The following is a 25,799-nucleotide window of genomic DNA, read 5'->3' on the forward strand; positions in this document are numbered from 1 at the left end:
GCTGAGACCCGAGAATCCCCCCGGGAAGGTAGGCTGGGGCGGGGGGGAGCCGCGGGACACCCCACCGGCCGGGTGTCACCCCACGTTCTGAGGTGACTGCCTACCCCTTTTTGTAGATGCTGCCTCCGCCACCCCTGCCCGCCGAGCTCGGGGCAGCGAGAGCACGGAGGGACTGGGGGGGCTGTCGCCCAGCGAGCTGACGAGCATCCAGTGCAAGAACATCCCCGATTACCTGAATGATAGGACGGTGCTGGAGAAGCACTTTGGCCAGTTCGTGAAAGTGCGGCGGGGCATGACCAGGCGCAATAAAAAAAAAAATGGCCATTCTCCACTTTTTTGATCATGTGAGTATTGGACAAGAATGGGCGTAAATCTGAGCGCGTGAGGTGGGTCCAGCTCTGGTGAGAACTGCACCTGTTTGGTAATGCTCAGTGTTTTTCACCTGGGGAAAAATCTTGTATCGTGAGCCCTGTATTACAATAGCAGTGTACAGAGCTGCATCTGAAACATGGAATCTGCCAGAGCTCTGCCTGGCTTTAGCTGTCCTCTGAGCATCTAGCTCAAACACCAGATGGATCTTTCCTGTTTGTTGTCTCACATCGCCCAAACCTGAGTTATATATGCTGCCATGTTCCTGCTCCGGATTGGCAGCACCAAGGGTGAGGTGAGCTCATGCAATCTTTGCAGGGTAACTTGCTCACTGGAAATACTGCCGTTATGTCACTGCTTAGGTGTACTGAGAAGCCAGTTTGGAGACTGCGTGTTCCGTTTGTGCTTAAAAACACAGTCTCAAGTGTTCTAAGCTGGCTGTGGAAAAGCAGCAATTTTTGTGGAAACCTGTCCAATCCTGTTTGTTGCATGTAGGTCTTGAGAGAGATTAAAATGCAGTAACCAGAATTTTATGGAAATTGGTAAATGTTTCTCTGGCAAAAACTGCACCGTGCCTTCCAGTGTTGTGAGCTAACAGGTTTTCATAGTCTGCTTTTGTGTTCTTACAGGCTTCTGCAGCTCTGGCCCGAAAAAAAGCGAAAGAGTTGCACAAAGACATAGTAACCTTTTGGCAAAAGAAGAAAACAAGTAAGTCTGTGTTTCCAGATGTGATTACTGAGTGACAGATAAATGGTATTTAATCTGCTCTGTTTTTGTTTCTTGATGTGCTGAGAATGATACAAAAATGATCTCCATAGTAGGAACGGTGCAGCTCCAGACCCACGATGGTTCTCTTTGACTGTTGCTAGTCGGACTGTTTGGTACACATTGCTTCTGGGAGCATTGAAGGTTATCCTTTACAGAAGCATCAAAATAGTTGTTCTGTGTTTTATGTGACATCCTGACTGGCTCTTTCTGTGTCAAAAGCTAATAGTGAATATGCAGGGGAGGGGACAAAACCAGAAGAAATCATGTTATTGCTTCCAGAATAACTTCTAAGTCTTTAACAGCCTATGGTTTGGGATCCCAGCGTGCCAGAAGGAGGGTCTTAGCCCTTGGAGAATTTTTCCCTTTTGTGTAAACTTCCAGCATCTGCATTACTGTCCTCTGGAACTGATGAAGTTTTAAGTGAGTGACTGCAAATCATAATTGGGAATTGCACTGTTTCTTTCTTAAATTCCTGTTGTCTAAAACACTCTACTTAATCTGAGACAAAATGCTGTTTCAGCCATAAGGGAAGGGCTGAAGACACTTAAAATGACAGTGTAGTTTTACAATAGAATTTAGAAACCTTTTGTGCAGCCACACAAGGAGTAGGATGATATTAACTTTGTGCTCTCATCTAGAAGTCTGATGTTCTTTGAGAATGTGAGAAAACCCAGTTTCAAGATGCCATGCTGCCTGCTTCAGAGCATGGATAGGGATGTGGGCTTCCTGCTTTCAGGAAAGGGTCCTGAGAACTGAGTTAAGAAGTGTTCTGTAGCGAGCATCTGTTGCTGAAGTAGCTGTTGTGCGTATCAATAATTACACGCTGCGTGTACTAAGAAGGAGAACAACCTGCGGAGAACTGAGCTTTAGAAATGGGAAACCTGGATTTCAGACCCTGCTTGGGATTAGGGCAAGAGATGCTGGCTGTTTACCCGCTGGGTGAATACTTGAATTGTCTAGTGCTTTCCTTGCTTTAGCTTTGAGTGCTTCGTGTGTACCTCTGAGATCCTAGCCTGGGGATGCACTTCAGCTGTCAGCAAATGAATGGTTCACCACACCTTTGAGCAACCGCAAACTTGCCTTCACAGAAAATGAACAGCCGCAAAGCTGTCTTCCTGCAAATTAACACCTCAAAGCAGCAGCTGTATGGATGTCTCTTCACTTCTGTCATTTTATTGTGGTGTTAAAGTGACACGTGAATGTCAGACTTAAGAAATTACTAATCTAAGAGAATTTTAAAAATCCTACTGGCTGAAAATGCCTTCCTGGGAGAGGAGATTCTTTCCTGCAAGGTGCAGATATAACTCTTGAAGGCATACTGACCACAGTCTAAGCCTGGGTCTGTGAAATCAATGATTAAAATGTGTCAGCAGGAGCACTGAGAATTGTGTTTTATGTAAGTGAGATGGATTTCATATCCTGTAGAGAGTTATAACTTGCGGATTATATCCCAGACCTGAGAGAACTTCAATTTGGATGACGATCAGACTTCATTTACTGACAAAGCGCTGAACAATTACAGTTACTGCTAAGTGATATTTTATTAAAAACTACTTATTCTTTATAGAACACTGAAGCTTACTAGCAATTGGTAGACTTACTTGGTACAGCTTCTAGTGCAAGTTGTCTTCAGAGTTTCACATACATGCACAAAACCGTGACTCTTAGTTTTATTTTCTGATAATATTTTTTAAATAAACTGCTCTCCATCTTGCCCAAGAGGGAAAAAACGTTATTGCTTAAATTATTTGGCAAGTCCCTGGCTTCATGTTTATTTGTCACTTCAGGTCCTGCAAAAAGAGAATTTTCATCCAAGGAAAAGAAAGCAGGTGAAGATGAAGGAAGGCAGAGCAGTGAAGAGCAAAGCTATCAGCATTCCCCTCTTCGAAAACCCTTAATAAGACCCTCTGTTAGCAGTGTTGTGCCTGGTAAAAGGTATGTCTGCCCCTCTGGGAATGCCTCTGGCAGGAAATGGTGAATGGCGAATGATGATCAGTGTGTGCCTAATAGCTGTGTTCTTATGGGGGGGCAAGCTTCCCTTGTCTCCTCTGGTTTGGCTGAATTACAAGCTGATAGACGTCGGACTTTGTCAGAAGGATACTTCTAATTGCTTATTAAGGCCTTCTTAAGGCCTTTGGCCTGGATATTTCTTCCAAGTATTTTGTTCATAACATGAGTAACTGTGATAGGCGTAAGGGAATTGAATGGAAATTGAATAATGAAATTGGAAATGTATCCCCAGTGGACAGCTAAAATAGGACCAAGCAGTAATGATATTCTTCTGTGATCATGATTAAATGAGCTTTTGAAGTGAGTAGTTTCATTTGTAGGCAACTACCATTCTGTGGAATGAGAATCTCCATTTCAGAGAGCTGGTGAGTGTGGATCGCCCTCTTGTCTCACTTCAAATGAATGGTCTTTGTACAGAAATCCTCATGTTTCCTGCCAGTTGCTGAAGTGATAGTAGGGTTGTCATTTTTCTGTGGCACCTTAATGGTGTGTCTTAATTTGTGAAAAGGTATTTGGTATGCGTAGTGATAGAATTATAAAATTGGTAATATGTTGTGAAGGAATTAATGCTCTTTGATTAAAAAATATGTTTGAATCTGGGCATTTAATATCTTTTAATAATCCCTGTTCCTATGGAAAGCGTTTGGGGTTTTTTCCCCACGGAGCAGCAGGCTAGTTTCTGGTTAAAAATGCAAACTACTGTCCTTAGTGATGTAAAAATGCTGCAACAGCCATCTATTTACATTAAGACAGATTCAGTTCTGTTGTAGAAAGGTTGAGGCTTTCACCACAATCAAGAATGCTTGGCAGGGTTGTCAAGGCAGTGCTGAGGATTTCACCAGATTAACTCCCGGTGCTAGCATTGGCTTTTTATAATCTTAGTACGTTGATACGAAGTTTATTTGATACATTGCCTTGTGAACAAAATACTGTTCTAAATAGAGATGTTGACAACCTAAAGAACAGTGAACTGAGAGAAACTGGGGCGTGCATTAATGTACTACTAATAAAAACCTTCTACTTTTAGTTCTCCATCAAAGAAGCCTGGTCTTCGAAAGGCGCTGCAGTTTGAAGCAGATATGTTTGATTCCGGTTCCGAAGGGCAGAGCTCAGAGACCTTGGTCGCTTCATTGTCTTCTCTTAGTAACCTGGTAGGATTAGTGGCCGAGACGTCTGAAGAAAGATACCGTCTTTTGGACCAGAGGGACAAAATCATGCGCCAAGGTAATTACGTAAGTTAATGAGTGTAACATCTGCTCCTCTGCTGGAAAGAAATAAGTGTTTGGGGTCTGTTGCAAAGCTGTTTTGGTATTATAGAAATGGCTTTGAAGACAGAGTTTAATATGGAGCAGTCTGTAAAACACTTTTCTATCGCGAGGGATTGTTGTGTACGTTAACTTCTTGTAGAACACGCAAAAGATCTGTTTTACTTATTGCATGTGCGTGTTTCTTGTGGAAAGTGTATAGCAGACTGTTAATCTTCTGTAAAGGAGGCCATGTAGGAAGATTTGCATCCCTGCAGGCTCTTTAAAGAAAGTCACTCAAAGCCCAGTGGTGTTTCTTTAAATTCAAACTATTACAAAGCTGGTTCTTATTTCTGTAAATGGGCCTCTGTTTCATAGTGCTGGGTTATAAACCCTTCCATCCTGTTCTTGCCATTTCAAAGCTGACCATACTTTTAATTAAAGATCTTATTTTTAATATTGACAAACAGATTTCTCAGCCACTTGACATGGAATTGAGAAATCACTGGTGCTTAATCAGGGCATGGAACAGGATAGGGTGTTAGGATACAAAGCGTTTGCTGTCTTTTAGATGCTTCAGTCTTTTCAGCAGTACTCTTGATATCCAGGTGGGATAGTAAAAGAAACTTCCCCAAAGGAGCAGTGTAGCCCTGAGACAGGCCCCAGAGTGGGGGAACCTCATCCTTGTGTGTTTCTGACTATGCCAGTGTGTGGGTACAGTCTTGCTCTGAGTAGAGGTAGGATAGAAATCTCTAGAGACTTTTTCCTACCATCTTTTTTTGTGAACTGTTGCCCTAGAAATATGCTTCTTGACATCCATCCATTGACCAGTGTACAGACTCCAGCTGAGGCATCTGGCATACTTAGGGCAGTGTTGGCACATCAGGGTAATAGTTTGTCATGAAAAGAAAAATGAGAGATGCTTAGTGTTTGTTCAATTTTATTTTTTTATAGCTCGAATTAAAAGGACTGATCTTGGCAAAGCAAAAACTGTTGTTGGCACTTGCCCAGACATGTGTCCTGAAAAGGAGCGCTACATGAGGGAGACGAGAAACCAACTCAGTATGTTTGAATTGCTTCTAGGATCTGACAAGGTATGAGCCTCTGTATGCAGGATTTTGTTCTTCCTGGGACATCTGTTAGCTAGTTGGTGCTATAAAGCTGTCAGTGTTGTTTAGTTGGTTAATTGTGGTGGAAAATTTCTGTAGGCCATTTTATTACTGCCTTTCAATTCCCCGTTGTAAAACAAGAAGGCTAGAGAATTACTTTTTCACTGTAAGTTATATCTTCTGTTCAGCTACAGACAGGCTTTTAGAGCTATAGTTGTAAAACTATGGGGCAGCAGTATACGCTGCCTTGAAGGTTATGAGTTTGAGATTGGGTCAACACCTAGGATCCTGTCACAAAAGAAAATAAAATCTATTTGCTATTGTAGCAGAATGGACGTGGGCTGTGGTGTGAACAACGGAGAAAGTCCTTTAATAGTCTGTCCCTTACTTACATAAAGTAATGGGTGGGATGAAATCCTCTCTACTCCTGAAAAGTTGAACATAGTCCTTGAACTTTTGTTTTTTTCACATCTCGTAGGTCGATCATGCAGCAGCAATCAAGGAATATAGCAGATCTTCAGCAGATCAGGAGGAACCTTTGCCCCATGAACTGAGACCCTCTGAGGTGTTGAGTATGACCATGGACTATTTAGTTACAAACATTATGGATCAAGGAGAAGGAAACTACCGGGAATGGTATGACTTTGTCTGGAACAGAACTCGTGGAATAAGAAAGGTAAGCACTGGCGGATGGAGGTAGGAAATGATGATGGAAAAGAGAATATCATGTAATGCTGTAAAAAGCAAAGCGAAAAGCAATAGTAATTCAAATGTTCTGAATTGCAAAGTGACTCAAAGCACAGTTGAAATGTGTTTTCCAAAGGTAGTGCCAGGTGACTGTGCTCTTCAGCTGTGGTTTAAAAATACAGGCAATGCTTTCTTTGTCGTTCTGGTTAGGATATAACCCAGCAGCATCTCTGCAACCCGCTGATGGTTTCTCTGATTGAGAAGTGTACTCGCTTTCACATCCATTGTGCTCACCACTTGTGTGAAGAGCCCATGTCCTCCTTTGACGCCAAAATCAACAATGAGAACATGACTAAATGCCTGCAGAGCTTGAAGGAGATGTATCAGGACCTGGCTAACAAGGGGATTTATTGCAAAAGTGAAGCAGAGTTCAGAGGTTATAACGTCTTGCTGAATCTCAACAAGGGTGATATTCTCAGGTAGGAATAATGTATATCACTTGTTTTCTCTTTGCCTCTGGGAAGAATTGAGATGAGGACTGGGTCTAGACAGATTGTGATGGAAGTGAAGAGCTTAGTTACAAAGTTTGGTTTTGTTTGGTTTTTTTGGCCAAAGGAAGTACGCTGTAGTAGTGTTCTATTTGATTTTTTAATAGGTCATTTTTAAAAGTGTCTTTTAAGAAAAAGGTTTTGTTTTATCTCCTTGAATAACTCACTAGAGCTTTTCCAGGTAGTAAAAAAAAAAAAAAATGAACCAAAAAAGTTAAGTCTTCATTATTCTCAATCAAGGATTTTTTTTTTTCCTTCCCAGAATGGTACCTGAGCTTCACTGCTTTATCTGCAGTAGGACCAAGCGAAAAATGTTTTGTGGGCAGAGTCATACTTTGCTTTTCTGAGCTATCTCTTTAACTGCCTTCCTCCCTAGATGCTGGAGTGGTGTACCTAAATAATAGCATGTTGATTATGCAGTCATCATTAGAAGATTAATGACTGGTAAATAATACTGCAAATTTAGCTCATAGCTGCTGGTTTTGGACAGGAGTTGCACATCTCGCTTTAAGTTCCTAATATTAATTCTGTTTTATTACAGCTTGGTATTGAGTTGTGACTGTTCATATTGAAGTAAATGGTTTGTCTGTCTTTTGTCCCCACAGAGAAGTACAGCAGTTTCATCCAGAGGTTAGAAACTCTCCTGAAGTCAGATTTGCAGTTCAAGCTTTTGCTGCGTTAAACAGCAACAACTTTGTGAGGTTTTTCAAGTTAGTGCAAGCAGCTTCCTATCTGAATGCCTGTCTCTTGCATTGTTATTTCAACCAGGTGAGAAAAAGGCAGGCGGATATTTTAAGTGTTAATCAGTAGAACAGTCTGGGGCTGTTGGGAGGAAATAGAGAGCAGAATATTTGATAGATATTTAGTTTTAAAAATAATTTTGTTCTTGCTTCTTCAGAAGTGTTTTTAAAACTTTTGATCAAGATTTTTCTGCCATGATATAAAAGGCAAATACTAAAATGCTGTTTTCAGCATTTTTTCCACCATAACTGTGTACAAATTTCTGCATTATTTCTCCTGAAAGTCACTGGGAAGCAGAGAAGAGGGCCTGAGACTTTTGCAAAGGAAATATCAACCTGCGTTCTTAGAAGCCCTTGCAAGCTTTTTCTTCTGCACAAGAATCACAAAGGGATGTGCTCAAAATGAGCAGCATTAAAGGGGAGCAGAAACTTGAAAGCAAGTGCATAGAACTTATAAAGAAAATGAAATCTGAGTATTTGTTTGTGTGGATATTTAATGATGAAGTACTAATTTCTTTTAGACGTGATTTTCATGTTTATAGTACACTTGTAGCTATTTTTGTGGTCTCTAACTTAGATACGTGGCTCTTCCTTTTATCTTCCACCAGATTCGTAAAGATGCTCTCAAATCTCTCAACGTTGCCTACACTGTGAGCACCCAAAGATGTACAGTGTTTCCCTTGGATCACCTGGTCCGCATGCTACTGTTCAAAGATTGCGAGGAAGCAACTGATTTTATAAGTTATTATGGCCTGAGTGTGTCTGATGGGTAAGTGTAAGGAGAAGGGTGCCTGTGCCTTTGGATGCCTAGTGGGGTTAGACCAATGTTAGCGGAAGTGTTAATGTGGACAGGCTGCCCCTGAAGTTTGCAACCAGAAAACAAAAAGAACAGGTGAATGGTAGGGGCTGGGCTCTGTAAGCGAAGCACTAAGAGAGTGATGGGTGCATATTTTAATAATCTGTTCTATTCTTATTGCTGTAATTTTATGATAAGTTCTTTAACTTTGTATCTTTCTTTGTACTTCCCACAGTAGCTTTTCTTTTTTGCACTTGTACATCTTTTTTTACTTGTTTTGATAAGGTGACAAGGGATTTCAAGGATACCGAAATTCCTTCAGCCTTCTGGAAATTGGTGTAAAAAAAGAGAAACATTTCTCACAAAGGAGAGACTGTATATTGAGCTCTGTCTCTGTTGAACTCCAGGAACTTCCTCCCTAGAAAGAGACGTTGTGAATAACCCAGTAGAGAAAAAAATAAAACCAAACCAAAAAACCAACAAAGGAGTTCTGGGTTCTTTTCTTGCAGTTGAATTGTAGTAAGTGGCAGCTCTATAGGAAATGAGGATACAGGTCTGCTTCTCAGGAAGCTGGCATTACGGTGCCTCATGTAGGGCAGGATGAAGCTGAGCATTGTAATAATAACTGCAGATCATTAGACTACTGGTGGCAAGATCAGAAGATTGCAGCTTTTAAAATTACTTCTGTAGATAGTCTTGGCATCTATCATGTGTAATGTAGTCTAGGTAAAATGTAAGTGGATAATACACACAGTGGATTAAAATTAAAAGGAGAAAGAGACAAAATAGTCCATGAGGGTGTCCAGAAGTGTTTAGTGCAGCTTGTCCTGTTTCCTGGGAGGACAGCTGTGAGGACAATGCTCTCTGCCTTCCCTGCTCTGGTTCCAACCAAAGATCAAGACTGGGGCTACAGGGAGTAATCCTGAGTGCCCAGTACCTGTCTAGCTTTGCCCTGCTAAGCTGTCCAGCTGAAAACTTGTAGGTTACTGGAGCTTTGAGGTTGTACTCCTCTGTTTTATTTTTCCCCAGTGCTTACGTGGAGCTGAATCGCTCAGCTTTCTTGGAGCCAGACGGATTACCCAAACCACGTAAATCAGTATTTGTCAGCCAGAAGCTAACTGTCTCCGTTGGGGAAGTCGTAAATGGTGGGCCATTACCCTCAGTGCCTCACCACGTGCCTGTGTCCAGCTTCAATGGACAGAACAAGTACACTGGTGGAAGCACCGCTGTGGATCAGGCTAGTGGTAGCCAAAAATCCAGTGTGGAAGCAACAGGTAAGAGCGAACAGGAATTTTAGATACAGTTCAGGAACATACTGCTCTGTAAGCAGTTTTCTTTTACAAAGCAGAAACTGTTCTTGCCTCATGTGGGTTCAAATTGTGTGGAAATTTGAGTGTAATGAAAGCATGTTTTGATTTAGGTGTAGTTATGTATCTGTAAAAGCTAAGAAACTTTGTGAGTAATAAAGTATATTTTAGTACAGAAAACATACTAACAGAAGATAATGCAGTTTTGCTTACATAGGTGAAATAACGAGGTATCTGGTTACTTCACGTGGCCAATTCCCTTTTCAGTTTTCAAATTTTGTATTGCAGCTGTTTGTTTCCACTGTGTATAATCATGTGTGTTTTTTAAAGTTGGCTAAACATATGATTTTTTTTTTCCCCCATGTTGAAAGTGCAGATGTTTTGCATTTATTCAAGAGGCGTGTGTCAGTACTAGGTGTACTTGACTTAAAACAGTTGTTTTATTGGAAATGTATGTACTTGGTATTGAAGGCAATGTGCGATAATATTTTTTTATAGAATATTCATAATTTTAAATTCATTTCTGATATAATTACATTTTTAACTTTAAGGCAACGAGCTTCAGTTATGCACTTGTTTTATGACCCAATAAGATTTATCAGACAACCTAACTTTGGAAGATGAGAATAATTTTTTCTCCTATTTGTGACTGAACTGATTTCCTTAATTTTTGTCTTCCCCCTCTCCCAAGAAGAAAGAGTGGAAGGCAGAGGTGTGGATTTAGAAGCCACAGCAGTACAAGTCCAGCCCCCAGCTCATCTTCTGCCCTCGCTGTTACCTCATCAGCTTGTACCAATGCTGCCTCCTACGCAGGCAGTCTCCCAACCCACTGGACAACCTGAGCCTTTCCCTTCAAAGCCTCGGCCTGTCTACACAGACACAGTAAGGAAATTTAAAACCATCATGAAGTATTTGTGAAAGATCTGTGAAATACGTTAAAAGGTAACTGTGTTCTTTAGGCTGTTTTAGGTTTCCAGAATCTGCATGTGTTATGTAGAGCTATAAGGAGACGGCTCTTCCGTGCTTCAGTGCTGTGGATGCTTGGAGAAGTTGTTAGCTTGAATTGTTCTGATAAGAGAAAGTCTTGAGTGACTTCACATGCAAGCCTGAAAATACAGTGCTTGCTCAGACTTCTTCAAAGTATGAACAGTCCTGTCTGTTCAGCACTTGAGAAACCTCTAAGGAGAGAATCAGAAAGTGACAGTAGAAAGTGATTATCTTGACTCGGTAAATTTTGCTTTAGTAAATAATTATGAGCTGTTTCTTAATGGTACATACTTCAGATGAGACATGACAAAGCTTCTTATTGTGAATATATGACTGTTAACATTGGTTCTTGAATGTTTACCCCGTGTATCTGTGCTGTTCCCCTTTTTCACCATCCCACACGCGTTTGGATGTGTACTAATGCTGAACGTGTCTTGGTGTGTCTCATTGTGTTGTAGAGTACACCTCCTGTATTCTGTCTAAATGTGGCTACATTTCAGTGAAGATTAGACCTGGTCATTGGGAATTAAATCAGCTAGTACTTGTAGAGCAACGGCAACTCTAGGAGAAACTCTCAAATACAAAAATAAGAATCTCTCTCAAAATTCTCTTTTCTTAGCTAGGATTTCCTAACTTGACTTGTCTATATTTAATACAGAAAGCTGTTTCTGTTTCTGGGCTGTTGTTAGCTTTTCAGATAGTCTAAAATTTCTTAGGCTGTTGTGTTTGATTGTTAGCTTAGTTTGTAAGTAGAAATACAGGTGGTGGTGTCAATTACAGTCAGTTAAACAAGGCTGAAAGGCCTCAGTTCATGTTTGCACCTGGGCCATCCTGAGCAGGACCACATTTTGCTTTAACTGCTTCCTCTCCTGTGTTGTAGGACATCGCCGAAGTGGTGGACGGGCTCGTGCATGATGTCCTTAAAGGAGAGTGCAGAGAAATCAGCAGAGCAGGAGTGGCTTATGTGACTGGAGCTATCTGGTAAAGAGCATTTGTTGCTGGTTATTTGTGGAGTCTGTCATCAAAGCTGCAGTTTGCTGTAGCAGCACCGTGTGTGAAGATTGTAAAACTAAGCAAAGCAAAGTCTGTAGTGGAGATGGTCTTAATGATATGGTTGAGGGAAAAGCAGACCTTTCTTCAGTTGTCTACCACCTCTGTTACACACCAGCTAGCCTAATGAGAGGCTAAACCTCTGTCACTCTCGCCACTGCCACAGATGCCCAAAGTGGGGAAGTAAATCCAGATCTTGTTGCTTCTCTGCTTCTAATAATGCTTCCTCTCCGAGGTACTTGGTAGAGTCATAGATGTGGGTTTGTGATAGAATTATTAATGCACTAATGTTTTGGTTATTGCTCAAGAGCACAGTGTCAAGACCTTCCTTGTTTTGCACTCTGTCCTCCTCTGTGAGTAGGCTGGGGGTGTGCAAGAGGTTTGGGAGGGAACACAGCTGGGACAGCTGACCTGAACTTACCAAAAGGATAGTCCATACCATGTAATGTCATAGTCAGCAATAAAACTAGGTTAGAGGAAAAAGAAGGTGGAGTTTTCAGGCTTCCAGGGTGGCCATTGAGTGGAGACTGGTTGGGCAATACCTTTGCTTTGTTTGATGGAAATGTGAGTGTGGATTTTTTTTTCCTTCATCTATTAGACTGTCTGTCCATCTAAATCCATGAATTTTCTTGCTTTTGTTCTTCGTGTGCTCTCCACTCTCCTGATGTGGGGACATGCCCTGGTTTTGCTGGGTAGAATCAGTCTTCTGTACAGGAAAAATGCATTTCTGAGAAGACTATAATATTCGATTTAGTGGAAAACAAAGTTGGTAAGACATTTTGTTTTAGTTTTCAGCCAACACTGGTATGCAGATTGCTGTAGCTGTCAAGGTCATTAGCAGTTTTGAGTTAACCAGCTACAGAAGCTAGGAGGCGTGAAAGCCAGAACAGCTGACCCAAGCTGGCTGACAGAATTATTCCATACCATAAACATCACACTTGCTGTAAATTGGAGGGTTTGCTCAACAGACAGAGTAGAACAGAGTTAGAACAATTCCCTAAAAAAGATAGGAGGGGAGTGAGACAGTAGTAGTGTGGGTGCTTGGCTGGTGTCTGGAGTCAGCCCATCACAAGAGAGCAAGGGTGCGCTTGAGAAAAGTAAACTCTTCTGGCTTTGATAAGAGAACTGCTATTTCTGCACAGCACCTCGGAGGCCACTGTGGAGGAACTCGTGGCTGAAGTGATGGGGGAGATCCTCAGACAAGTGGCTGGAAGTGTGCTTAGTGCAGAAATGGAGCGTGTCAAAGAGGAAAGACGCAGAGTGGAGGAAGAGAGGTGAGTTGCTGCATTTTTTTGTGGGGCAGAGTGGGCTGTGCACACACCTGGTCAGTGTTACAACATCTGGTGCCAACCTGATTACTTGCCCATGTGCTCAGGCCCTGTGTGTTCCTTCCATGGTAAGAGCACTCAGTTTGCCTCACTATGAACTGCCCTGGGGCTGTGTGGACAGGCTGTCAGAAAGGTAACACAGAAGGGTGTTTTCAAATGGTCTGTTAGTTAGTATTTTGGTGACTTCATAGAGCCACTATGAAAAGGGTGGGTGTGAATTTTAGGAACTTTTATTCAGCCAGAGCTTCCAGAGGGGGAGATGAATCCTGGCACTGCTGTATGCAAGAGCTTTTCCTTCTGAGTGAGCTAGTTGTTCGTAGCTTAGTGGGGTAAGAGTAAAATAACCCTACTGCTATCTGTATTTTGTGGGGAAATCTGGCACCATGCAAAGCTGATTAGAGAGAGAAACAAGGTAGTGGAGAACTCCATTTTAGGCAAACTAGTTGTCTGACACTCTGTATAGCCCTTGTGTAACTAAGTGGCAGATTTGCCAGTGTAAATCTCTTTGCTTGTGTAAGCCTCACCACTGTTGTCTTGCAACTTGTGTAAATCTTTTCTGTGTCTTTCCAGGCAAAAGCGGGAAAGGGAACAGTTAATAAAGCAGTTGAGCCAGTTGGTGGGTATGGAATTAATGGAAGAAGTAATAAAGGAGAGCGTTCAAGAAGCTTCAACCAATGAGTTAAAGTACGTACAATGTGCTTTATGCTTTACTTTGCCATAGGATGCTTTCCTAAGGGTAAGAATTTGTCAGGGAGTGGTGGACTTCTTGCTTGCCCATCTTTGAGGTCATCTTCCACAAGCTACTTAAAAGAGAGGGGAAATGTCCTTGATTGTACAATGGGCTGCCAGTATGCAGTCACACTGTGTCAGGCAGTAGTGACCTTGTGTCAGGTCCTTCAGGGTGAAGGGAATAGAGGCTTTGTCTAGGACAAGGCTGCCCTGTGTGCTTATTTTTCTTCTGACTCCCTCATGGCTCAGCTGTGGACTCTCTTTTAGACCCTTCCTTGGAAGCCCGTAGTCAGTGTAAATCTTGAATGACTTCTAATTGTTTACAGGTCTTATTTAGAAGAGCAGTAAAGTAGAAGTGTGGAAAAGCCCGCCTGTTTACTAAAGGCAATGTTCTTCCCTGTTTGCACCTCAGCTAATTGTATTGGCGTTTTGCTGCAGTCTCTACCTTGCTAGAGGTTGTGGTTTGTTTCCTTTTGAACTAGATGTGCCTTAGAAAGAGACCGGCAAGCCCGTATTGCCCGGTGTTCAGAAGAAGTCTGTGGTCATGTCATGGACATCTTCCTGGAGGACGAGATTTTCCAGATTGCTAAGGAAACCCTTCAGGAGCTCCAGTGTTTCTGCAAGTACTTGCAACGGTGAGTTGCCACCCCGTGACACAACTGCTTTTCTTGGGTGTGTTGGCAAGGAGCGGTTAATAGAGCTTGAGCTACAGCTTTCTAGTTGCATTCTTTTTGAGACAGTGTTTTGCTGTCTTGTCTGCACTGTAAGGGTAGAGTTAGTCTCATTGCTAACCTCTAAGAAGTTACTCAGTATATATGGGGAGGGGAGCACACCTCACTGGAGTCAGGTAATGAGCTTGGTAGGAGATTTCAGCTTCATTCTGTTTAGAAACTTGTAGTAATTTCCCCTTATGTTCTTTCTGTTGGACACTTGTTTTTCTGAATGTGTGCTAAGTGTTCAGTGGCTGTTACGGTGCTCCAAGACACATTAATGTCTCTGGTGTTGAGATGCATTTCAGGTGGCATTCCTCACTGCTAAAGAGGAAGCAACAGGCTGGTCTCTTTTCTGTGGAACACCTGCCCTGTCAGAGTACTTTCTGTCCTAAAATTGAGTTCGTGTGTCTCTTCAGGGCATGTATAAATAGCCTTCAGTGCAATAGGGAAGACCTAAGGAGGAGCCTAAAGATACATGAAACTGGCATTCTTTTATTATAATACTGTTGGGTGCCACCCATTTTGAATCGTTTGATCATAGAAAAGTATACAAACATCTAATGATAAAGGTTTTATTATACGTTCTCTCCTTGTTGGTGAGTTTGCTTTTTTAAACAAGAAAAAAAGAAGCATACGTTTCTTGCTGCAATAGATGTTGCAAAAGTATCTTCAGCAAGTGTTTGAGGTATCTGGAAGCTTTGTAACGGATCATTGTAAAACACATTATGTGCTAGGAATAAGCACGCTGAAAGCAGAGAAGGAAAACTATGCTTGAACTCTTGCATGTGGAGCACAGCTAGGACAGCTGAGCATGGATGAGATGGAAGGGGGGCAATCTTGCATCCCTCCTGTGGTGTATCTGGCCACTGAGAGCTAGTGCAGCTTGTGAAGCAGAAGGCTGCTCCTTTTTTAATGTGATGTCTTTTTGAATGGGGTGGATCCCTTTTGGACACTGCATGTGTACAGCTGACAGGCCTCATCCTGTGCATGCTCTGACTTCCTGGCTGCGTAGAGGAATACAACACGAGTCCACTACAGCCACATGCACCACCTCATGCTGTCCCCTGGGCAGACTGACTTCTAGTGTCTTGAAAAGACTAATTCAGTCTGAAGAACAAAGATAAGAAAACCCGCTTGGTCTGCAGAAGTTTATTCATGTCACCTTTTTATATTTTCTCTTCTGAAGGTGGAGAGAGGCAGTGGCAGCTCGAACAAAGTTGAAACGTCAAATGAGGGCGTTTCCGGCTGCTCCCTGTTGCGCAGATCCAGAAAATACACTGAAAGCACTGTCCCCTAGTGCGGAGTGGCCTATAGCCATGGAGAACTTGTGCAAGAGAATTGTAAACCTCGGGAATAGTGGAAAGCTGGGAATCTCTTGGACAAGGTAAGGATACTTCTAGTGACAGCACTTGGCAATTGGTTTGATTTTTGGAAAGTAAGTTACAAAGTAGTCCTTCCATTGTGAGTGTTAATGGTTTTGCAGAACTGCTCTTAAATATCTCCAAACTGAAAATCCCAAGAAGTCCTTCTATTAACGGCAACTTTCTGAAGTGTCTCCAGTACTTCTCGGGTCTTAGCGTTTCTTAAATTTGGTTAAAGTACCTGTTTTATGTCAAAAAATACAGCCAAGAATATTTTGTTTCCAGATTGAATTGGCTGAGGAACAAGACAGTACATGACATGAAAGTTCAGCACTTCTACCAGCAATTGTTGAGGTACATTGGTGTTTGATCCTTGTTTTCTTTCTAAGGAAACTATAACAGAAATGCCAGAGAATCTCTAAAATGTCACTGAGGAGTGGTAAATCATACTCGAGTGTCTGCTTGCAGTCTTGCTTCTGGGACTGTTTTTGAGATAAGGAAAGCTGGAAGATAAATTCATTAAAGCATTAGGCCGTCTGGTTCTGTTGCTGTGGATGTACCTTTAAGGATCTGATGGATGTTAAGTGGGTTTTTTTTTAGTACCTGGGTAGGATGGGTCCTGGGATAGGGTGCAGAGGGAGAGGAGCAAATGAACTGTTACTAGCCTGGCTTGTGGCACAAAGTGATTGATGTAGATGTTTAAAGTGCAGTAGGAAATCTGCCTACTCATGGCTTGCCATGCACTCTGCTGGCCAATGGGAGTATTGAAGCAGTGTGAAAGAGAAACAATGCACGTATGGTCCCACAATCTGCAAAGTAGGGCTTGCGTAACAGATCTTAGCAGCTGCAGTTCTTGAAGGTGTCTGGTCTGTGGTGAAATAGATGGGCAGCAGATCTATAGAATTAACTCTAACTTTGGACTGTTTGAACTGGACAGTAGCTACTTACAGTATTGTAACTTCTTCAAAGTAAGAAAAACATTCCCTAGGTGGGAAGGATTGCTAGGGGGTCTCTTCACCAGTTTCTTTCTCTCTTTTAAGTGATTTAGCTTGGACTCCCCTGGATCTTGTCTCATTAATCGGTGAACATATTCCACTTCAACAAGAACAAGTCTTCTGGAAGGTGCTGTTGGTTTTGCCAAACGATGATGAATATGCAGAGAATGATCCCAACAAGTAAGTAGGAGTTGATTGCTGGGTCCCTGTCTCACACAGGGCAGTCAAATAGAAGAATTATTACAGTATAGAGTCCTTGGTGAATGTCTTTCACATACCATGTCAAATTTCCAGTTTGTTTGGTCTTTTTTTTTTCCTCCAGAGCACTCTAAATAATATAGATCTAATTTATTGCAGTGGTCTGTATCTTCTCCTGACATTGTTTATTGAATTCCTTTTGCTCGCACTGAAAACGGAAAACCTTGAGATATGTAGTAGTGTGGAGGATTTCAGGATGTTTAAAAGCTATTTAGAAAAATCCAAGCAATGTGAATGTTGGGGTAACAGTAGATTGTGGTATCTCAGAGGTGTTGGTGCTAAAACCCTAAAATGCCTTTTTTAAAAAAATAAAAACCCTCAAAGCCCACTCTTTCTTGTTTGCTAGGATATTGGTAGATTGGTTGAAAGCCAAATTTATGGGAGACAAAAGCTGGAAGAAAACCACTTCACATACAGAAGGCAGAATTCAAACATTGACGTTATTTAATTCTCTTGGCATGCAAGGGAGCAGAAGCATTAAAGTCAGTGTGTGTATAAAGGTAGGTGAGAACAATTTTCTGATACCTAATGGGCCATAAAAGCAGGGTGTGCTCTCTTCCATTGGATGTTGTGTGGAGGCTTTTCACACTGTGTCCTGTCAAATGGAGGGAGATGGTGCTGGGCAGGATGGGGTTGTTGAAAAGGCCTGAAAAAAGATGGATTTTGTCCTTATTTCCAGTCAACTGAGTAAATACCTGCCTAAATACAGTGCAATAGTTAGAACCTAAGTAATATCAATTCCTGATGCCAAATCAGGTGCTGCAGTGCACTTTTGTGCTCACGTGCACCTATTGGACACATCTGTGTTTGTTTGTCTTATAATTCATTCTCTTAGGGCTTGTAGAGCTCCTGGTAACAAATGTCAAAGTGAATGCTAATGATAGTAAACTGCAGATTTCAGTTTAAAACCAGCTTGTTTAGCTATGTTACTGTTGTCATCTTTGTAACTTGTGTAGGTGGCGCATGGTGCACTGTCCGACTCTGAGCTTGATACAGCTGAGGCGCAAAAAGACTTGCTTGGAACCAGTGGTTTCATTCTTCTCCTGCCTCCTCGAGTTAGGAGCGAAGATATTGCAGAAGACGATGTTTATTGGCTTTCAGCTTTGCTGCAGTTGAAACAGTTGCTTCAGGCCAAACCTTTCCACCCGATAGTTCCCCTGGTGGTTCTCGTCCCCGGTCAGGAAGAGGAGACCACAGAGAAAGAAGTAGAAGAAGGTACGAAATAATTTCTGTGCCTTGGAAATAGAATGCAAATGTTTAGGGCTGCCCCAAGTAGAACTGCTGTGGCTAGTGTAGTCTTACAAATACAGTATCTCATAAAGGGGGAGACTGAAGTGCTGTGCTTTCCAAAGCTTTGCTGGAAATCCAGAGGCCGTAGGAACTGATGAATATGGAAAGAATTGAACTTTCTTTTGGCTGCCAGTTTTCCTTTGCACACGGTGTTTAATCTTGAGAGTGCCTAGGGAAGGAGGGAGGAGAGAAGTGATGCTGTGAATGTGTGCACAGTGTGAGACCAGGTCAGAGTAGGAGATAACCATTTGTTGTTTCTCTGAGTGTGTGGTGGATTTTCTTATTTTTAAGGTTTGATGCTGCAGGACTTGATTTCAGCCCAGCTTATTTCAGCCTACACCATTGTTGAGCTCCCAAGTTCTATCAACGACTTACAAGGCACCAGAAGGGTAAGAACAGCAACTCACATGAAGTGATACTTGACTGGTTTATCATTAACCTCTCAATTACAAATGCCTTATAAGGAGTTGTTATGTTCTCAGTAGCTTAAATTGCAACCGAGTCTTGTGTAATGGGACACTTTTTCTGTTGAAGTTTCTGTAACATAATTTCTGTTCAGTAAAATCTTTCACCATTTTTTTCACACACCTGAATTTGCTGGAGTTGGGTACTTGTTAATTCTGATTCTGACATGAGCCAGAACTATTCTAAAATTAAATATTTCTGCTAGTTTTCCATTATTTGTGACTATTCTGTTTAACTGACTAGAGATCAGTGGCATTTGCTACATAAGAGTTTTGCCTGTCTTGACTAGCAGAGCTACAGTTGCTGCCTAACAGATGAGTGCTAGTGGTGGGTAGGCCTTACCACCCTTAAGGTCCCAGTCCTAAAATGCAAAGGACCCTTTCTAGCTCTCCTGGCTACTGTGAGATCACCCAGTATTACTGCATCTTGATGAATGTGACTGAAGGATGCCTCTATCCTCTCACAAGGAAGGATGGTACAGATCTCTCTCTGACAACTTCAAGACACCAGCTTCTCCCCTTGTTCCTCAGTTTGCTGAGTGCTTGGCTGTGGTGGCCTGGAGACTAATTAAAACCTATGATGGAAAATTATACTTACAAGTCTGAAATAGTTTTTTGTGAGAGCAGGATAGGTTGGAGAGGTGTGAGAGGTAATGGCCAGGCTGTCTCAGATTAAAAGCAGCTCCAGCCCTGTGTTCCCTTCTCGTGGTGTCTGAAGAAGGTGTCTTATTCTCACCTTTCTTAGGCAAGCCTGGATTGATGCTCCCCCACAAACCATCACATCTTGCCAGGGTCAGAGATGGTTTCTCTGGGTATTGGGCCCTGGGCTCATTTCTGTGAATCTGTCCAATTTCTCCCACATAAGTTTTTGGCGCATCCAGTGTCCTGCAGCAGGGAATTCCACAGCACAACTACACCTAGTGTGAACCGCCTCTTCCTGTCTGTTCTTCAGCCTGCTGCATGGGAATTTAGGTTGTGACCACCTAGTTGGAGAATTACTCTTGCAAATACTGGGATAGTGATAGTTGATTTGTTTGTATTTTGCTGCATAGTGTCTTGAGTGCTCTGGCATCAAACTTGGGGCTGCAAGATTGAGTCCTTTGTGTCGTGATTATTGTGGAGCAGTTTCCAACCACCCATCTTTTGTGTGTTGTAGATCTCTGTGGCTGTGAGCTGGCTGATTTCCCAATGCCCTGACTCCCTTGAGCTCTGCTGTCAGACCCTTCAGGAGTTCATTGAGGATGGAATTGATGGTGAATTTAGCAAGCGCTTCTACAATGACTGGAAGGAGAGGCGTTTAGCTGGGCTGCCATCTCAGGAGCCTGGGGTCATCATAGAGCTATATAACTGTGTGCTGCAGTTTCTTTCGGATGTTGCGTCCTCAGAGCACCTTTCTGACTTGTCTTGGCCTGTTACTGAGTTTTCAGAGCCTGGGGGTAGCAAGCTGTTGCCCCACCTGCAGTGGAACATGCCTGATCACCTGGCTTGGCTGAAGAAGGCTGTGCTGTCTTTCCAAATCCCGTACCTAGATCTGCCTCCATTAGGTGGTACGTACTTCATGTTGCAGTGCCCTCTTGGTAGCATGTCATTATCTCTGATGTGCCTGCTCTGTGTTGATCTGTCAGCTTCTAAGGTGGGTAGTTAATCTCTGTCACTAATTCTTGCAATTTCCTTTTTCTCCATAGCTCCTTGGCGTCCTGTTTGCCGCATGATTTTTCAGTATGCGTCTCAGATTGCTAGTTCTTCCCGTACTCAACCACTGATCCAGTCTCAAGTGGAGAATCTGCTGAGCAAAACTTACCAGAAGTGGAAAACCAGAACATCTGAGGACTTTGAAGGTGGACCTTCTGTGGATGAGATCCCTTGGGATGATATCTTGGCAGTCTGCATTGATCATAAACTGAGGGACTGGAGACCTCCCAAACTGCCTGTCACTCCAGGTATCACATGTCTTTCTACTACGTGGATGATACTTCTTGCATAACTGTGTTTAATAACTTGGCAGTGGTGCCTTTATGCATGGCAGCAAGTGATATGTAGTGGGGAGGGAGCTATGGTCTTGATGTCCTGCAGGATGACACCATGTTTAACCGCACATCTTTATGCTCTTTGGAGTGTGTATTTACTGCTGATTATGACTTGAGTTTGTGATGTAAAAATTTTGTCTGTGTGTGAAGGAATAGGGTCAGTCAACCTTCCTCTCCCAGTAGGAGAGAGTTTATATGCAACCAAAGGCAAAGAATTGGTCCCTCAAAAAATCGTGTAAGCTCAGATCAACTGCGATGACAGGCTACCACTGTTGATGAGCACTCTCATAGATTAATGAAATATGTCTTGGATTCTGTTTGCTTTCCATTTCAAGTGTGTGGAGTATTTTTGGTGCCCTGTTTGGCTTAACTGTAGGGAGTCTCTTGTAGTAAAATGACCACTTAACCCACTGAACACTGAACTTGGATGCAGTAGTATTTTAAAAATTAAGATAAAGCAGCCTTTTATAGTCTTTCCCAGTAATCTGGTATCTGTTGAACAGTAAATCAGCTCTAGAAGACTCCTTTTTACGTGCAGATTAGAACTTAAAGCTACTTGAAAGTGAACACAATTTTTTTCCTCAAACTGGCTTTTTAATACTGAGCTTTTCTTTCGAAGGGGGAAATCTGTTCTAATAGTAAGTGTTGGGTTTGGGTTTATTCACAGAAGCAGTAAGTGAAGATGGTCAGATTCGTGTGTACTTCTTCAAGGAGCACTTAAAGAACTTCACTCTCCCTTTTTCTTGGGAACAAGCCAGACTGCGCACACAGGAGGAGATCCGACAAGGCCACGACAGGTGAGACGGCTGCTGGTCACTGCCTGTGGGAGTAACATTCAGCTGTCCAAGCCATCAGAGTTGCTCTGTGAACTCCAAGGAGGTTGCTTGGGGCCTCTGCAATGAACACACAGTGCTGTCAGGATGCTGAAAACCAGCATATGGCATCCTCCCAGAACGTGCTTGTGTACATCTTCTTGAAATGATGTCCAAGGGTGGGCTGAAACAGGGTAGTAAGTAGATTTTATTTCTGCAGGATTACTCAGCTCTCAAAGAAATGGATAGCTTGGGGAGTCCTTAAAGTGTTGTAAGTGGAGAAATTAACCTCTGTCTAAGAAAGCACTGCTGAGGTTTTGGAGTTAGACTTGTACTCAAGGCACACAAATCATGGATTAAAAACAGTGTGAGATTGGGCAGGAGGATAGGAATAAATCATGAGCATAAATCATGTCTCTTACATTCAGGTGCAACCTGGACCTGACAGATGAAGTACACGTTAAATGATTTGCAAGTTTACTCTTTGGTAATTGCATGTTAACGTTGCAGCATTTTGAGCTCAAAAAGAGGATTGTTCTCAGCTTGTGGGAAGGCATCAGAGAAGTCCCACTGCTAAGAGAAAATGCTAGGGGTTGAAAGGGGAGGGTGCCTTAGAGCTGTGTCATATTAAAGTATTTGAGATCTCAGGAGTCTAGCTCACTTCTCTAGCCTTGTTCAGAGTGAAGCCAGTCTCTCTTCCTGCTAGGAAGCTTGGCTGCTGCTCTGCAGCGTGGCAGGAGATGTTTGGTAGATACCTTTTTTTGGGGGTGAATCCCAGCCCCCTGTCAGATGAGCTCTCCAATCCCACATGCAGGTGGTGGTATGTTGGACCCTGGTACCAGGAGATTGTCTCCAAATGATCAGTTTTCACTCCCTGCTATCTCCAGACTTCAGGCTAGTAGGGAAAATATCAACATGCTCATACCAGTTTCTGTTCTTTTTTTGATGTATTATTTTTTCCCCTTCTTCCCCTCAGGTCAAGGGTAAAATCTCCCAGCTCTTTTAAGAAACCCTATAGCATCTCCATGATTCCAGGTCAGTATAGCTGTGGCATGAGCATGCTGTCAGGTCAAGAAAAGAGCATTCCCAGGGCAAATGAATTCACAGACACAGCCTCAGCCCAGGAGCTTCTCCCAGAGCGTCTGTTGGCACAGTTGCAATTGGAGAAAATAGAAAGCAGGAGGTAAGTTTCCAGAGCAGCATCCTTTCCTTGCAGCTCTGACTTAGGGTTGTAAACAATTTCTAACTTCTATGTAATGGGAAGCTGAAGTCCTCCATTGCTAGGAAGCAGCCTAGACTATTTCCAGTTTCATCTAATTTCATCAAGTACATCAGTGCAGTGCAGTTTTCTGCTAGCTTCTGTTTCCATCACAGGAATGGTCCCAGATGGTAGAAATACTTGGAGCTTTGAGGAATGGCTGGAAGCTGTCTGTGGTCAGTCAAGCCACTGAAACTAAAGCAGTACAGTGTGTACAGTAGGCTCTGTGTCCTCCAGTATCACAAATGTTTATAAAGTCCTCTTTGGGATGTTAGTTTGGTGTAACAAAGCTGAAGAACTAAAGCTTTTGATGTTGCCCTAAGGGTTTCTTGTCCCTTCTGCTTTCCCTCTCAGTTGGCTGGTTTCAGTCTGTGTGGCTCCTTTCTGTACATCAACCATCTATGATGGACTTTTGACATAGCAGTGGAGTACATCAGTGTTGGAAATGACTGAACATCGGTTCCTTCTTGCAACCAACTCTGAACCCCAAACTCTTGGTTTACCTGTTGGTTATAAGGACAAAGCCAGGCTGCAGTCTGACTTGTGCTTCTTGATCTTTCTCGAGGTTTGAAGAACAGTTGCACCAATGTCTAACTGAGGACATTGAGCCCCATGGTGATTTCGTAGGTCTTCCTCTCTACCTCCCTCAGTCTCTGGTCTGCACCCCAACTGTCATCTGTCCATTGATGAAGAGTCCCATGTCGTCTTCTCAAGAGGTAAGAAAGGGTGGCACTGAGAATTAGCTGTAGCTTTGAAGAGTGCAGGTGCCAAACCTGCCGTAGTTGCAAAACTTTTAGTGGGAATGTGCGTGCAGCCTTGGATAGACTTGGGAAATAAAGGATTGAAAAACTGCACCTTGGCAGTAACTTCTCCAAGGAGGGGAATGCCTTTTGCAGATCTGGAATAGGAGTTCTGCACAGGTATAGATGCTTTCTGCTTCTGTCAGTCACAACAGTGTCCCCTGGGGTGCTGCACTTAGGGAATCACTGTTGTGGGTCAGCTTCCCCCAGCTAAAGGAAGTCTGGGGACAGAAATAGCAGAACATACTATTTTTGCCTTACCTTCTCAGGGGTGGGGGGTGCTGACCTCCCTGGGGTGAGTTCTTCTCACTGGCTGTTCCCCCACATTTGAGCTGAAAAGTACCCTGTTGGTACTGGGTAATGCTGCTTCTCATCTCTCTTTCCTTCTGCCTAGGCTGGGAATCAAGAGGAATGCAAACTTTTGGTAGAGGAGCTAAACCCCACAGTGTCAGACAGACTGAAACACTTGCAACAGCTCCTCAGAGCGAACAAGGAGGGTGAAGTTGCCTCACAGCTCCACCTGTCTGCTCTGATGGACATGGTGGATATTTGAGCAGAGCTGAGAGATACTGTGCAGACCAAGAGACTTTGGTAAAGAAATGCAGGGCCAGGACAGATAAGCTTCTGGGGCACCTTCCAGAAAAAGCGTGTGTCCCTGGGGGAGAAGAACACAGAGCAGATGTGGGGCCTGGGTCCTTCTGGCGTGGTTGCTGTGTGCAGAGACTGTGTTGTGGCTCGCTGTGTCCCTTTGGCTCGCTGCTGAGCTTTGACTGCTCTGGGCCACCCTCCTTTTCTGCTTCACAGGCATGGAGATGAGCCAGATCCCTTTTTTGGAAAGCCTTAAGTTGATGCTTTCATGATTTTTTTTTTCCCCTTTTCCCTCTACCAGCTTGCTGTGGGTAAACACAGCTTCACCAGGAGAGAACTGTCGGGTAGCAAGGGCCCAGGGGAACATCGGAGCAGGTGTTCTCTGTCATCACAGTCCCTGAGATGCTGTCCCAGCTCTGTACTTGCTTGCTTCATGCAGAAGCTACCTTGTAGCAGCACCATGGTTTGAAGTTGCTGTTTTGCATCAGTCAATGCTGTCATTCTCGAGTTGGTGTGACAGTTGGCCATATTTTGTACTGAACAATGCCCAGTGCTAATGTAGAAGGATTTTTGTGTTGCTGGGCCCAAGTTTTATTGTACTGAATGTTTACAGCATTAAAACCAAATGAAGTTGCTTTTTCTACAGATTGACTCATGCTGGAAAGCAGGATGTTCTCTTCAGTCTTGAGTGAACAGCTACGGAGAAGTAATTTGCCTTATTTTGGGAGAGCAGATTACCTGCATTCTCCAGTGTTTAATAAGCTGTGGCTTTGGAAGTAGAAGACCTTTGGTTTTAGTTTAATATTGATTCCCAGTAAGTAGTAGGAAGATGTAGTTTGTCTGCAGTACTTCTGTACAAGCAATCTTTTTTTCTTTGAGAAAAATCTGCTGATACTGTAATTCAATCAGAAGCTTCTTCATGGTAAAATACAGTTTACTGCAGCTTTGAGGGTAAATGCTGATTGTCTTGCCTCCTAGACCCTAGTTGTCTGACTTGGAGTTTCATTTCAAATACTCAGTAGTCCAAAACTATCAACTGCCTTCCAAAAAAGGAAGTGTTGGGTGTTTTTTTAAAATAAAATTTGTATTATTTCTCTTAAGCTAGTCTTGCTTTTCTAGGTTTAGTATTAAGTTGAAATAAGAAACTTAAACTGGAGACATTATGCTTCGAGGCTGTTCATACTATATATATTTTTGTGGGGCTGAGTTGTGTTAACTTTCACTGTGTGCTGCTGTCTGCCATGCTTTATTCCAGTACTGCTGTTGATGTTCTCACTTTACCTGGAATTCTGTAAAAATTCACACTCTCTGATGTGTAAATGTATTTTGTACCTAATAAATTTTTAGTGGCTTGAACTGTGCTGTCAGCTGTGTGCTGTCCAAAAGCTCCTGCTGCAGAGTGCTGCTTTCTGTAATCACGGAGTTGTCTGGAGTAAAACATCCACCCTTGCCAGGCGGCAGGATGCTGCAGCGGCTGGGCCTCGCTTCCTGGACCCCCCTGCCCAGGGCTTGGGAACAAAAACCCCGACAAGGGTGGGATTCGAACCCACGCGTGCAGAGC

General features: G+C 42.8%; 1 protein-coding gene across 1 annotated transcript; it reads left to right on the forward strand.

The window, feature by feature from the left end:
* Nucleotides 1-116: 116 nt before the first annotated feature.
* LOC104535922 (germinal-center associated nuclear protein-like) lies at nt 117-24,203 on the forward strand (the record flags this gene model as incomplete). The annotated part of the gene is given in 28 exon segments (XM_010192995.1): nt 117-307; nt 309-344; nt 999-1,077; nt 2,925-3,072; nt 4,175-4,371; nt 5,346-5,485; nt 5,979-6,176; nt 6,398-6,666; nt 7,341-7,503; nt 8,084-8,244; nt 9,301-9,545; nt 10,270-10,460; nt 11,446-11,546; nt 12,758-12,889; nt 13,514-13,627; nt 14,155-14,307; nt 15,572-15,769; nt 16,032-16,100; nt 16,787-16,921; nt 17,346-17,499; nt 17,956-18,214; nt 18,581-18,678; nt 19,910-20,300; nt 20,439-20,693; nt 21,448-21,577; nt 22,569-22,775; nt 23,416-23,566; nt 24,045-24,203. Coding segments are annotated over 28 exon segments (4,724 nt in total), but the record flags the coding sequence as incomplete, so codon positions are not given.
* Nucleotides 24,204-25,799: the final 1,596 nt, after the last annotated feature.

This window comes from Mesitornis unicolor, unplaced genomic scaffold (genome assembly GCF_000695765.1).
Source record: "Mesitornis unicolor isolate BGI_N332 unplaced genomic scaffold, ASM69576v1 scaffold32609, whole genome shotgun sequence".
In the NCBI taxonomy this organism is placed as follows: domain Eukaryota; kingdom Metazoa; phylum Chordata; class Aves; order Mesitornithiformes; family Mesitornithidae; genus Mesitornis; species Mesitornis unicolor.